General features: G+C 44.3%; 1 protein-coding gene across 6 annotated transcripts in view; it reads right to left on the bottom strand.

Annotated features, from left to right (window-relative positions):
• VPS13B (vacuolar protein sorting 13 homolog B) overlaps positions 1-15,769 on the bottom strand; it is a 1,005,617-nt gene that overhangs the window by 201,271 nt on the left and 788,577 nt on the right. For all 6 annotated transcript variants that reach the window (XM_075920304.2, XM_075920302.2, XM_075920305.2 and 3 more), the window contains one exon: positions 12,528-12,665. In XM_075920304.2, the coding sequence (XP_075776419.2) occupies positions 12,528-12,665 (138 nt within the window). The remainder of the gene's footprint in view (positions 1-12,527; positions 12,666-15,769) is intronic.

Raw genomic sequence — 15,769 nt, forward strand, 5'->3', positions numbered from 1 at the left:
ACACGGTACAGAAGAAATTCTAGGCAGCATTCCTGACCACAGGCACACAGACACATAGGATGTTGTAATTTAGATATCCAGAGATATCTTAAGGGATCCTTAACAGACTGATAAAGGACTATTCCAAATTACATAACTACATAAGAATAAACTGTATTAGAGAATTTTATGGAAAAAATATTTTCTACCAGTGAATACTATACTTAATTAATCTACTTTCCTGTTTGCTGTACCTCTCCCTCCATTTCCTTGCCACATCTCTTTCGATTACCAAGTAAATCCATGTCTGTCAGTTATTAGTTTCTAATTACCCTTTACAACTTTCTGAACAGCTACTAGGAAACAGTATGATGAAATGACTATTGAGTTAAAAGAAGATTAGACAAACATAAATAAATTACACTTATTATATGCTCCCACCACACCAGGAGATGACTTAACAGTGAAAGGAAAAGAATCACATTTCAACAATGAAATCAGAGAGGGAATTCAGATCCCAGAGGCAATTCTACAGCGTTTATATTAACATATAACTTGTGGGATACCAAAAAACAACTGGAATAGTTTCCTGAAAATTATTTCCAGCTATTTTCTTATTTAAAATATTCCAACTTCACTTGACCTATTAGTCATCATATTACTTACATTTATTATGTATTTTGAAATCTATTACAAAAAATGCAATGGGTTCAATATGGCTTGATTTACAAAATCATAACATCTATAAAAGAAAACGTGAAAGCAGCACTCTGAAAATTCTGTCAAACAATTTCTTCCTTTGTCATTTTATTATGAAAGGTGTATCAAAAATAGACACAGGCTTACAGCCCAGTGACTACTTTCTCTCTTTGTGAAATATTCATGTATGCTCTGTGCTGATGTGTTTTATAACATGAATTGGGGTGGCCCTTTAATTCAAAATTGGCAGAGACATGAATGAATTGTGTTGGTCAACCCCATTGAATGGAATAAAAAAAATGCTATAGCAACATGAATCAATCTATTAAAATAATACCAGGCAACACTATATTTCTTTTCCTGCTTAGCATTTCAAAGCTGGATTTTTTGTAAACTTTCTAAGCTGTATGTTTCTCTCTTCCCTCTTTTATTCTTTATTTTAGAGAAATAACTAAAAAAAATTGGGGCACATGACAGAAAAGAAGAGGGTAGGAGAAAAAAGTATTTATTCCCCTTGTCCATTCAGCATTCCTTCCCAGTCCCAAAACTTCAACCCCTTCAACCTACCTCTGCCCTAACATCTGCTTCTTATCACCTTACATCACCCATGTATTCCCTCCTGTCTTATTCCTGCAACTCAACCCATTCCACTTCTGGCTCGGAACTTCCCCACTTCCATCCAACCCAACTGCACAGAAACATCTCCTACACATACCTGTCCCCAAAGCGGAAATACCCTTCTCTTCTCACCTTGCCTTGCACCCCCCCCCCCAGATATAGAAAAGGTTTAGTTATTTGCTTATGGTCAGCCCACAAATCTATGGAAGAATCTGGAAAGTATCCTAGAGCTTGTGATTCAGAGGCCTGGCCTTCACTAGAAAATTAGGTTGATATAAATATGGTATTCAGGGATGTGCAAAATCCACACCTCTGATCAATGCAAAGACATAAACAGCACAAGGTCAGTAGCAGAATTCTCCCGTGGAACTAGCTATCAATTCTAGAGCAGTTGGAGCACCTATGCCAATAGGAGACCTTCCCATTGGTGCAAATAATATCTTCACTGAACCGCTGTAGCACTTTAAATGTAAACAAACTCAAAGCTCTGTTCATATTATTATTAAGAATGGTAAAATGGAAGATAGAAATGAAAAAAATTATAAGAGGAGAAATAAAGAATCAGCAAAAGGTAAAAGTAGACTTTGAAAGCAGGTAAGAGACTTCAAAATGATGGGAAAGCTATAGAGTAAAATTTTCAAAACAATTTACATGACTTAAGAGCCTAAGTCCCATTTTCAACAGCGAGGGTATGTCTACACTACAGCGTTAATTTGAGTTAATTCGAAATAGTTCATTCGAATTAAGCTAATTCGAAATAACACATCTATACACAAAACCTATTTTGAAATAGCGTTTTGCTATTTCGAAATAGCACATCCACACTGAGTGGACCCTGAACCGAAGTTAAAGCTGGCTGGAACCAGTGCCAGCAGGGCATCAGGTTAGGACTTAGTGTGTGGGGCTGCTGCCTGAGGCTAACTGAGCCCTGTGATTAAAGGGATCCTACCCCCACCCCGGACAGACAGTTCTCAGGGTTCCCCGCTTGCTTGTCTACCTTGAGGAGGGACAGCAAAGCAGTCCTGTCTTGGAGTGCCCTGAGTGCCTCCACTTGGGACATCACAGCACTAGGCCACATGGAGCCAGAGTTGCCCCTGGGCACGCCGGTGTGTCTCATGGGGTCGTTGCCATCAGCCCGTCTGCACTTGCTGCAGGCTGCCATCCAGCGGGTCCATTGGGGGGCTGTCAGGATCCAGGAGACCCTGCGGGAGAGCGTCCACCCCTCAGAGCCTTCCCGGTCCTCCCCACCTGGGGCTGGTGCCCCATTCCTCCCTCACATCCTTCCACTTACTCCTTCCTAGCTCCCCTTCCTGATGTCAAATAAAATACACTTTTTTTCAAAAATAGAAACTAGGTTTATTGAACAAAACTGGGGGAGGATGAACCTCTGGGGAGACTGGGGAAAGAAGACAGGAGAAGAGAGAGGAGGAGAGGAGGGAGCTGGAAAGGGGAAGCAAAGGGAGGAAGGGGGAGGGGAAGCTCAGCGCTCAGAGGTGCGGGGCTCGTCGGTCCACATGTCTCCCAGCACAGTGGGTGCGGGGGCCTCAGCGTCCCCAAGGGGATGAGGATGACCATGCCCTGCACCGTCAGAGCCACTGTGCTTACACAGAGGCCATGGTCGGAATGTCCGACTATCGCTGGGAGTGGGAGCTGCCCCGAGACTGCATCCATGCCCCTGTGCTGTGTATAGTGTGGGTGAGGTGGGGGGGAAGATATTAGAGGGGTTTGTGAAGGGAGGGCGTCCAGCTGTGTCCCACCCCGGGGTCAGGAGCATGTCAGATCTCTTCACACACACGTGTGGCTATCAGGCCACAGCCCCTGTGTGGCACGCAGCTGGAGCCACCTGCCCAGGGTGGCACGGCACGTGCTTGCACGTGCACAGGTTGCTGCGTGATCCGTGGTAAGAAAGGCCCACGTGCATGGTCCCTGGTCTCCCTCCCCGCCCCCCGGGAAGGGGACAGTGATGGCACTTACATGGTGTGGCCTCCCTGAACAACCCTGGTGACTCCGCTGCTGGGACAGCTCGGGGGTCCAGCCGGTGTCGCACCCTCCGTGGTTGCTCCTCTTCTGCGCCCTGGTCAGGGCCCTCTGGTCCTGGCTCGCTGACCCCTGGGGTGGCACAGACCGCACTGCCCCTCAGGATGCGATCCAGTGCCTCGAAGTAGGGACAGATGTCTGCCCCTGATGAAGAACTGCCCCGAGTGGCTCTGGCATACCCCTGCCACAGCTCTTTAATTTTCAGATGCACCTGCTCCTGGGTGCACCTGTGGCCTTTCTGGAACATGGTGGCAGCCATGCGGCTTTCTGGACCATAGATGGCCGCATTCCTCCATCTAGTGCGGAGATCATGGACATTGGGGGCCTGCCCCCAAACCTCAACGAGGTCCACAATCTCCTCACTAGTCGAGGAGGGAGCGCGGCGTCTACTTTTAAACATACACCCTTGGCTGGCTCCTGGGTGCTGGGGTGACTGGGCTGGGACGGCTGGCTGGCTCTGGCTGCCCAGCTCATGGAAGGGCCACTGGGTCAGGGGCAGAGACTACTGGCAGGCCTGGCTCCGGCACGTGCAGTCTGGCCAGAGTTTACCCCTTTAAGGGCTCCGGGGCTGGGGGAGAGGAGAGGAGTTTTCCTGGTTTGGCCCAGAGTGGCCACCAGGGGAAACTGGGAAGGGCTGGAAGCCAGCTAATTCGAATTAAGTGTCTACACAGCACTTATTTCGAATTAGCTATTTCGAATTTGGCATTACTCCTCATAGAATGAGGTTTACCACATTCAAATTAAGCGCTCTGCTATTTCAAATTAAATTTGAAATAGCGGTTTGCATTTATAGACGCTATTAAAGTTAATTTGAAATAACGGCTGTTATTTCAAATTAACTTTGCAGTGTAGACATACCCAGACATAGCTACTTAAGAGTTTTATGTTTCATTTAAAGTCAGTGGGACTTAGGGTGCTAAGGACATAAATCACATTTGAAAATTTTACTTGAATTATCTTCACACCTCACCAAATCCTTGAACTGTGTGTTTTTTTAATAAAAATAACCATGTCAATAAAAATATATGCATACTGCTATATTTATTTGGAATATTTCTATTTGTCCTCTTAATCAAATAAATGTCATTTCATGACCACAATGGTAGTGGTTCAAAAACTTGTTTGTAAAAGAACAATGAAAAAATATCCAAGTTCAAATGTTTTTGCAAATGACCCTGAGTTAATTAGAAAAGTCTGCATCCTGGTCAGTTCCCCTTCTCATGTGTCAGCTCTCATTAAATAAAAAAATTCTCATTTCAAAGTTAACAAACACCATGGTTAACAAAACTGTTAAAATGGGATCAAGTGGGCACATTCCTAGGTTTATATATGATGTCATGTTAAGTAGCCCACAGCTGAACTTGCAAGAAGTATGAATGATTTTTCAATACATTAAGTATCTGATCTAATGCTAATTTTCTCTCTCTAGGCTAACTGTGCTGGGAACAGGTGGCCCTGCTTTCAATTACAGAGGGCTAACATGCCAGTGTGAGGCCTGGATTAGTTCACCTTCTCACAGGGAATTTTTTTCGGTTGGGAATGGATTTATTATGGCTTCACACATGGAACGGAGCTCATGTCAGCTGAGGGCAGTGACACATCATATGATTCAAATTAACCTGCTATGGACTGTTCTACAGGGTTGAGATTTTGTATTAAAATGATGATACTTTTAAACAGCTTGAAAGAAACCAGGATTGCCAAAGTGCAATGGTTCCAATTTGTTCCAACTAATCTATCACCTGCTATAGATACTATTCTAGAGGGTTTCTGGTAGCTGCTATTTACCAGATTTTTCCGAATCACTAACCTTTCTAATGGATACTATTTTTGTCTTTAGAGACAGAAAAATGTTTTTGAAGTGAGGCTTGAGGGCTTTTTTATGTACACCTAGAGGCACAGTTTTCATTATAACATACAAGCTATGCAAGAGAAAAAACAAATGGGCAAATTCAAAGGAAAAAAAGTCTTGAACCCTATTTTAACAGAGGGACATCATATTTCTCAAATTGACTGAATAAAATGTTCTACAGAAAATTATTCCAAATGGCAAAGAATCAAGAAGCGTAATAATTTCATACTAAAACTATCATCTTTCCAAGAAAATGCTAAGGAAAGAGGATTTTGGCACAGAAGAATTTGTATTTTGTTTACAATAGTATTTTTAAAGCAAATTATAAGACAAGTTATATTTTATAAATTATTGAAAGCTTTGTAGTATATTACATACATAGGATTTTTGTTCTAAAATACAAATTAATGGGTAGGAATAGCAAGTTATATAGAAATAAAATATAGAAATAATTATTCTTTGTCTGAGAAGATAATTGGCCAGAAATAATCATCAGTTCAGCTGTATCTAGTATAATCTTACATTTAAATAATTAAATTTATAAGTCCAGTAATAGATTTACTATAACAGTGTTAGTACATGTTGATCTAGCAGGAATTAAAATAATTGTAGATAATTAGTACCATAGAAAAGGAAAGAACAGTTATTTAATTTGTTTTGGAGGGTAAAGTTAAGGTCTGTTCACAGGCTCGGTGATATATGCTTATTTCTCCTAGGATCTTATTACCAAAAATCTGGAAGAAATATCATTTTGTTAGTTGCCAAAAATGTAGAAAATAATCCACTCATGTGGCAAGAAGTGTATTAACGTATCCTGTTATTCCCATTTAATTGGTGGTTTCCAAGTCTAGCTACTAGATGCAGTTTTTTGATCTCTAAGTTAATATAGAGTGACAATCTGGCTCCCTACATGGTGAAAAATACAGTTTTGCTGTGGAACAACATCTATTTATCTATTTTAGCGGACAAACTGTTTACAATAACTAAAGTTTAATCTAAGATAGCAAATTCATGAAACCATTTACAGTCTGTTTTCTAACTGCTGTACTGTACTTTGCATCTTAAGTTATTCTCCTGTTTGGATTAGTTGGGATGATGTTTCAAACTCACCTTTCCAAAAACATTTTTCTTATGGAAAACGTACATACTAAAAAACACTGAACCTTTGGTACATATATACAAGTGTCTTAGTTGTCATTGCAATAGTTACATCCAGGTTATTGATTGCAATTGCAGAATTTTGACAAATGTGCTGAAAAGCAGAACAGCTGTTTTCAATAGCTATCTGTGGCAAGGGCCCCTCTTCCCCAAGCCACCACTGGGTAGGCCTCCTCCCCTTAGCCCCCAAGTTTGGGGGTTTTGCAGCAGGTCTCAATGGTAGGGAGCCCGGACAGGGGCCCACAGGCTCCCTCCCTAACTGCCTTTACCTAATGCTGGTCAAAATTCTCTCCAATTTCTTCCTCTCTGACTCTCCACCACCTTCCTTTCGTCCTTTTACCCTCTCCTCCAGCCTCCAACTGCTGAGGCTTTTAAAGGCCCTCAGACAGACAGCAGAGAAGTCAGCTGGCCCCAATTTGCCTGAGCCAGCTCCCTCCCAGCTGCATCTAATTGGGCTGCAGTTTTCTGCTTCTTCTCACAGGGTTTTTCCCTTTCCGGGCTGCCTTTTCCCCTCACCTTTTTATTTACGCACACCCAATCCGTGGCCCCACAAAGTCGCGAGAGCTCCTCGTCAACGTCCTCCTGGCCTTGGCGAAAGCTGCCATCTTTAATAGCAGGGGGAGGATGCTAGACGAGGGGGTTCTCTGCGACTGTGGGGCCTATTTCCGCTCCTCCCTTGTGTCACGAATCCGGGCAGAGTTCCTCTGGGCGGCGTCCACTGGCTCCATCGACAGCTTTGAGGAGCAGTGGGCGCTGTCCGGGGTTCTCTGCTCAGTGTCCCCATCCGGCTCCCTTATTTTGAACCTCTAGCCCGCACTTCTTGATCCTTTAGTCATTATTTGTCCCAAGCAATCAGTTGAACATGGGTCCAGTGTCCCTCCCATAAGTTTGGGGAGGGGCTTTTAGAAGGTGGGCGGGCTTTGCCCGCCCACCATCCCATGATTTCAAATAGGCCCCCTCTCCTCGTGGTTCAGGACCCGGGCGACCCGGCGCGGGTGGAGGCTTGCCAAGCTGTCTACTCGGCAGCCTCCTCCGCCCGGGTCAACTGGGTCAAGAGCTCTGGCCTGGTGGTCGGGGACAGGTGGCGGGCCGGCTCCCTCCCACCTGCGCTTCAGGCCATCAGGTGGAGCGCGGGTCCGCTCCTCTATCTGGGCGTCTATTTATCCGCCACGCATCCCTCTCCGCCGGAAAATTGGCAAGATTTGGAGACCAGGGTGAGTGAGCGGCTGCGGAGATGGGCAGGACTGCTCCGGTGTCTCTCCCTTCGTGGGAGGGCACTGGTGCTCAATCAGCTGGTCCTGTCCATGCTCTGGCACCGGCTCAACACCCTGCGCCCGCACCCGGAGGTCCCGGCCAAGCTCCAGAGGGCAGCTTTGGGGTTCCTTTGGCCGGGGACTGCACTGGATCTCTGCAGGGGTCTTGTCTCTCCCCCTGGAGGAGGGGGGCCAGGGCCTGGTCTGCGTGCGCAGCCAGGTCCGGACCTTCCACCTCCAGGCCCTGCAGAGACTCCTCTTTAGTGCAGGTAGTCCTGCATGGAGCATTTTGGGGCACGCCTTCCTCCGCCGCCTCCGAGGGCTCCGATACGACCGGCAGCTCTTTTTCATCCAGCCGAGGGGCCTTCCACGAGACCTCTCAGAACTGCCGGAATTCTACCAGGACCTCCTCCAGACCTGGAAGCTGTTTCTGGCGACCAGGTCCGTTGTGGCCTCTGAGGGAGCAGACCTCCTCGCGGAGCCCCTGCTCCACAATCCAGCCTTGCGCGTGCAGTTGGCGGAGTCTCCCTCGGTGCGCCGGAGGCTGATCCTGGCAGAAACCACCATGGTCGGGGACCTCCTGGACTACGACAGGGGGGACTGGGTGGATCCCCGAGTGCTCGCTCAACGCATGGGGCTCTCCACCCCCCGAACCCCTCTGCGCCTACTCCAGGAGGTGAAGGTGGCTTTGTCGCAGCCCGCTCGCGATCTCCTACAGAGAGCCCTGCAAGAAGGAACGCCCCGCCCCTCCCCTCCTGCAAAGCCTCCGTCCCTCTTTATTGGGCCCCTGTCCCGCGGGCCCCCCCGGCCTCCCCACCCTTGAACCCCCAGCCGGCTGCAAAATCTGCAGCCGGTCTGTTTCCGGACCGCGCCCAGGGAACAGCTGTACACGCTCGTGCTCCACGCTTTGCATTTCCCCACCCTCGTGTCCCGCCCCGATACAAAGTGGCGGGACTACCTCAGACCTATAGAGGGTGGGGAACCCCGATGGGCCAGCGTTTATTCGACCTTAATTCCGCGGCCCGTCGGGGACATCAGTTGGCGGCTCCTTCACAGGGCCGTGAGCACGGGCGTGTACTTGGCGCGGTTCACCCCTATCCCAGACACCTGCCCCTTTTGCGGAGTGAGGGAGAACCTGGCACCTGGCGCATGCCTACCTCGAATGCGCCAGGTTGCAGCCCCTATTCCGGCTCCTCCAGAACCTCTTATTGAGGTTCTGGCTGCACTTCTCCCCTCACCTTTTTATTTACGCACACCCAATCCGTGGCCCCACAAAGTCGTGAGACCTCCTCGTCAACCTCCTCCTGGCCTTAGCGAAAGCTGACATCTACAATAGCAGGAGGAGGAGGTTAGACGAGGGGGTTCTCTGAGACTGTGGGGCCTATTTCCGCTCTTCCCTCGTGTCACGAATCCGGGCAGAGTTCCTCTGGGCGGCGTCCACTGGCTCCATCGACAGCTTTGAGGAGCAGTGGGCGCTGTCCGGGGTTCTCTGCTCGGTGTCCCCATCCGGCTTCCTTATTTTGAACCTCTAGCCCGCACTTCTTGATCCTTTAGTCATTATTTGTCCCAAGCAATCAGTTGGACATGGGTCCAGTGTCCCTCCCATAAGGTTGGGGAGGGGCTTTTAGAAGGTGGGCGGGCTTTGCCCGCCCACCATCCCATGATTTCAAATAGGCCTTCTCTGCAGTAGCTCCCTGACCTGGCAACTGTCACATATCATCTATCATGTATTCTAAAATATATACAGAAAATGGACATAAGTCTTTAAAATAATTATAGTATCAGAGGGGTAGCCGTGTTAGTCTGAATCTGCAAAAGTGGCGAGGAGTCCTGTGGCGCCTTATAGACTAACTGAAGTGTAGGAGCATAAGCTTTCGTGGGCAAAGACCCACTTTGTCAGATGCATGTAGTGGAAATTTCCAGAAGCATGTATAAATATGCAGGCCAGAATCAGGCTAGAGATGACAAGGTGGATCCAATCAGGGAGGATGAGGCCCACTTCTAGTAGCTGATCTGGAGGTGTGAATACCAAGAGAGGAGAAACTGCTTTTGTAGTTAGGTACAAATAAGTGACAGTCACATAAACACCACCCTGTGCCGAAAGCCTACCGACCGCTATGCTTACCTGCATGCCTCCAGCCTCCATCCCGGACACACCACACGATCCATTGTTTACAGCCAAGCACTGAGGTACAACTGCATATGCTCCAACCCCTCAGACAGAGATCCATACCTACAAGATCTTCAACAAGCATTCTGTAAACTACGTTACACACACGAGGAAGTGAGGAGACAGATTGACAGAGCCAGACGCGTACCTAGAAGCCTCCTGCTATGGGACAAGCCCAAGAAAGAAACCAACAGAACACTACTGGCCATCACCTACAGTCCTCAGCTAAAACCTCTCCAATGGATCATTAGTGATCTACAACCCATCCTGGACAATGATCCCTCACTTTTACAGGCCTTGGAAGGCAGGCCAGTCCTCGCCCACAGACAACCCGCCAACCTGAAGCATATTCTCACCAGCAACTATACACTGCACCATAATAACTTTAACTCAGGAACCAATCCATGCAACAAACCTCGGTGCCAACTCTGCCCACATATATACACCAGCAACACCATCACAGGAACTAACCAGATCAGCCATACTGTCACTGATTCATTCTCCTGCAGATCTACTAACCTAATATATGCCATCATGTGCCAGCAATGCCCCTCTGCTATATACATCAGCCAAACTGGACAGTCCCTACGTAAAAGAATAAATGGACACAAATCGGATATTAGGAATGGCAACATACAAAAACCTGTAGGGGAACACTTCAGTCTTCCTGGACACACAATTGCAGATCTAAAGCTAGCCATCCTGCAGCAAAAAAACTTCAGGTCCAGACTTCAAAGAGAAACTGCTGAGCTACAGTTCATCTTCAAGTTTGACACAATCAACTCAGGATTAAACAGACTGTGAATGGTTAGCTAACTACAAAAGCAGCTTCTCCTCTCTTGGTATTCACACCTCCAGATCAGCTACTAGAAGGGGGCCTCATCCTCCCTGATTGGATCCATCTTATCATCTCTAGCCTGATTCTGGCCTGCATATTTATACCTGCCTCTGGAAATTTCCACGACATGCATCTGACGAAGTGGGTCTTTGCCCACGAAAACTTATGCTCCAACACTTCGGTTAGTCTATAAGGTGTCACAGGACTCCTCGCTGCTAAAATAATTATAGTAGTAATTAGTAAGAACATAAAAATGTAAGTGTATTACAGTATTTGACAAATGCTCATAATCACTGAATCATTGCCAGAATGGTGAAATATATGCATTACTACTTGTAAATGAATTTTAGCAGAGTATTTATTCAATTCATTAATGATATATTGATTGTTCCTGCTGTTCTTAGGCCTGCTGAAGATGACTGCTGAGGTCATTGTGGTTTTCGGACAATCACAGCTGACTGTCTCTGGCCACTTGATTACTTACCACAGGACCACTAAGGTGCCATTCTTCTCCTTTCTGGTGGGCTCAAGCTACTTCTCAGATGCTAAAGCACCATCTGAGGGTGCTGTCACACCCTCTGGCTTGAATTAGTTTCCACTGTATATAGAGTATACAGTTTGGCTGAAAGGCCCTTAGCACCCCTACTATAAAAATTGTTCCTGCATCCTACTAATCGCATGTTGGAATGAATCTTGATGGGGAGGATTTTATTGTATTATTGATGTTAGCATGTTGTTGAATGAAACTTCTGCATCTTTTCTTTTCACCAGTTAATGAAACAACACTTACTGTAGTTGTATTTTGGTATGCAAGCATGGTCATTGCTTTAAAGCAATCTAGTCAAATCTCTAACACTCTGGAATTGTTCTTAGAACAGATAAAATTATTTGACTAAGCGCTCAATCTTAGCAGGTTATAAAACCCTGTTCTAGAAGGCAGGGATGTTCTTTTAAACCACTCTGAGCCAAAATTCAGGGTAATTACTGCTAAGTCATATTGAGAGATGTGTCCAACTGGAACCAGCCAGATGATAAAAATATAGGTATGTGTATTTGGTCAACAGAGGCTCTGGTGGGAAACAGCCAAGATCTGGAAGGAAAATTATGTGGCTTTTTATATTGCATTATTGTTTGGCGTTGCCTATGAAGTCGAAGATCAGGAAGGAGTGAATTTGAACTCTGACTCTGGTTCTGCCTATTTTATTGAGGATGGGACAGAAAGAGATTCATTCTATTCACATCATTATATTTGGAGTTAGGAGATTTATTGTCTATTTAGAAAATGAGGAAATCACTTAAATCATAGGAAAGTGAAAGAAAGTAGGAAAGCAGAGACTGTCTGGATTTGCCTAGCAGCAACCTTAATTTCATTCCTAAGGAAAGTCTCTAAATTGGGTGTCTTGGCCCTGGGAGGGAGAATAGTCCAGGCATTCAGTATTATTTGCATTAAACTGGGCTTTGTGGTTAGCTAATTTGGTTAAAAATTTGGCTCATTTGCAGCACTCAAGCTCGGGGGGAGGAGGAGGACAGGGGATGGGACAGGTATGGTGGAGCACTCGGAGGAAGAGGCAGGTATCTGTGGAGTCTCGCAGCTAGGGACTAGGAGCATAGCCCCATAGCTGGCAGCCTGGGTTCAGAGTGCAAATTTCAAATTGATAGGGGTTTAAAGCTCCAATATCTTGTCCTAAAAGTTAATAAGCTTACCAGGCCTTAAATCTGTCGCTTTAATTCTGTTCAATCTGGGCCTCACCCCAGTGTAGTTTTGGCATAAATAAATCAATTGATCTATCAATCAATCCATCCATCCACATTTATGGAGAAAGTAAGATTTTCTGGCATGTTTATTTACAAAGAAATGATGGTTCTGTATGAATATACAGATTAAATTAGAATATTCATTTAAATCAAAAGTGCACCTCTTACCTGGCCCATTGAGAAAGTCTTTAATTTGCAGTGTGACAAGAGAAGGTGGAATGCCACTTTTCGCATCTATCTCTCCTGCTACTGTCTGTAGCCAAACCTTGCAATAATCAAGAGCTTCTGGAAGTGTCTTTCCAGGATCTGAAGGTGATATAGCATATGAAAATTAGCATTTATATACTATTTTATATATAATGTTTGTAGTATATACACAGAGCCAGTATATCTACAGGTACATTAGTGTGTGAATATGTATATATGAAAGAGTACATTACAAGAATTATACTTAGTTTTATTATTATTATACTTAATTTGTGCTAATAAGCCAAATTTTGTATTACTAAATATAAAAAGACATTGTCATGGCTGTTCTTAGTTTAGCTTTACTGCTAGGAAAGATTCTTGAATATTTTACTTATTCATTCCAAAACTGATGTATAAGCTAAAAGTTGCTATTAGTGACATGAAACCTTCATTAGTAACTACTTATTTGCATCACAGTAAACACAAACAACAGAAAGCACAAATTATACAGAAATCTAAAAGATCAAAACATTACAGGGTCAAACATGCAATGTAGTTATTTGGCGTTTTACTGACACGACAGTCACTTTTTACTGATAGGCTTTTGCAGTTTACTTCTGCTGTTATTGCAGATCCCCTTTAATGGTACATCTTTTGTCAATTCTTATTATTCACACTGAACAAAAAAGTCACATTAACTTCTGATCAGTGCTGTGCATTTCTTCATTTTCTGGCTTCCATAGATGACAAAAACATCACCAGATTATTTTTAATCTTTGGCACCCCTGAACATTTTTTGTAATAATTCTGTTAAAAAGTAAATGCTGAATCCTAGAATTTCATGATGTTTTTAAAATCTTCCAAATAGTCACAATTTTTCTTTAGTTCCAAGTTTCTCTCTTTGGTTATAGGGAACAGCCAGCATGGATCTGTAAAGCATAAATCATGTCAAACCAATCTGATAGCTTTCTTTGATAGGAAAACGAGTTTTGTGGATAAGGGAGAAGCGGTAGATGTGGTATACCTAGACTTTAGTAAGGCATTTGATAGAGTCTTGCATGATACTCTTATCAATGAACTAGGCAAATACAACTTAGATGGGGCTACAAGAAGGTCGGTGCATAACTGGCTGGATAACCGTACTCAGTGAGTAGTTATTAATGGTTCACAATCCTGCTGGAAAGGTATAACAAGTGGGATTCCGCAGGGGTCTGTTTTGGGACCAGCTCTGTTCAATATCCTCATTAATAATTTAAATATTGGCATAGAAAGTACGCTTATTAAGTTTGCAGATGATACCAAGCTGGGAGGGGCTACAACTGCTTTGGAGGATAGGGTCATAATTCAAAATGATCTGGACAAATTGGAGAAATGGTCTGAGGTAAACAGGATGAAGTTTAATAAAGACAAATGTAAAGTGCTCCACTTAGGAAGGAACAATCAGTTTCACACATACAGAATGGGAAGCGACTGTCTAGGAAGGAGTATGGCAGAAAGGGATCTAGGGGTTATAAAGTGGACCACAAGCTGAATATGAGTCAGCACTGTGATGCTGTTGCAAAAAAAGCAAACATGATTCTGGGATGCATTAACAGGTGTGTTGTGAGCAAGACACGAGAAGTCACTCTTCCGCTCTGCTCTGCGCTAGTTAGGCCTCAGTTGAGTATTGTGTCCAGTTCTGGGCACCGCATTTCAAGAAAGATGTGGAGAAATTGAAGAGGGTCCAGAGAAGAGCAACAATAATGATTAAAGGTCTAGAGAACAACACCTAGGAAGGAAGTCTGAAAGAATTGGGTTTGTTTAGTTTAGAAAAGAGAAGACTGAGGGGGGACATTATAGCTGTTTTCAGGTATGTAAAAGGGTGTTATAAGGAGGAGGGAGAAAACTTGTTCATCTTGGCCTCTGAGGATAGAACAAGAAGCAATGGGCTTAAACTGCAGCAAGGGAGGTTTAGGTTGGACATTAGGAAAAAGTTCCTAACTGTCAGGGTAGTTAACTACTGGAATAAATTGCCCAGGGAGGTTGTGGAATCCCCATCTCTGGAGATATTTAAGAGTAGGTTAGATAAATGTCTATCAGGGATGGTCTAGACAGTATTTGGTCCTGCCATGGGGGCAGGGGACTGGACTCAATGACCTCTCAAGGTCCCTTCCAGTCCTAGTATTCTATGATTCTATGGTTTTTAGGTAACAGAATGCCATCCTGGCCCTTTCCCATTTCTATGTTGTAATAATTTTTTGCCATTGAGTTCTTCTCTCTAATTTTTAGTTAACTTGAAAAGTATTGGTATAGTTTTATTTATCTTGGGTTTTACTGAGAGGATTCCTTTCAAGTTCAGATTTACATACATACCCACCATTACAATCAATATATGGTAATATAGTGTAACAGTCAAATGTGACCTGGCTATATAAATTCCTGGCTTGGAATTTCTATTACTTGACCTTATCATGTGATTCATATAAAACTTGGCACATATGAACCTTATGTGATTTCAAAGAACAGACAGAAACCAACTGATCATGACTTAAGATCTATATGGAAAAGATCAAAAGTTAGCACATTATTCTGCTTTTATTTCAATTTTTTGGGGCCACAATGACTTTAGAGGAATGTATGTACTGTGTAGCAGTTATATTACAGCCAAAGTACTTTTTTCACTTTATTTTCTTTCCATTATTGATTTATAAAGTCACTTCTCAGAAGTTATTTTAAGAGCATTTTATTCTTGAACACTGCATACAGTATACATATACTTTGTCCATTTGGATTTCTCCATTTTCTATGGTTATTATCAGGGCTCGCTGAGCTGCGGCGAGCCCCACTCGCCAGCCACACTGTCTGGCGTTCTGCGCATGCGCAGATCGCCTAAACCCGGCTCTTCCGGGATGTAATCTACTCGCCATGAGCGAGTAGATTACATAAATTGTTGACCTCTGATTATTATACTTTCTCTTTAATTATGCTGAGCAATATGATCTGGTGTATTCCCTCATATATTATTATCTCTTCATGACAAGTGTGTGTCTTTCTCTCTGGGTACGTCTACATTAGCCCCCTAGTTCGAATTAGGGAGGCCAACGAGGGCGACCAAAATTGCTAATGAAGCACGGGATTTAAATATCCCGTGCTTGATTAGCATATTCTCAGCCAGTCGCCATTTTGGAAACTGACTAGCCCGAAATAACTGCCTGCGTCTACATGCGGCAGAGAAGCGGGAT

Source organism: Pelodiscus sinensis, chromosome 2 (assembly GCF_052426305.1).
Source record: "Pelodiscus sinensis isolate ZL-2025 chromosome 2, ASM5242630v1, whole genome shotgun sequence".
NCBI lineage: Eukaryota > Metazoa > Chordata > Testudines > Trionychidae > Pelodiscus > Pelodiscus sinensis.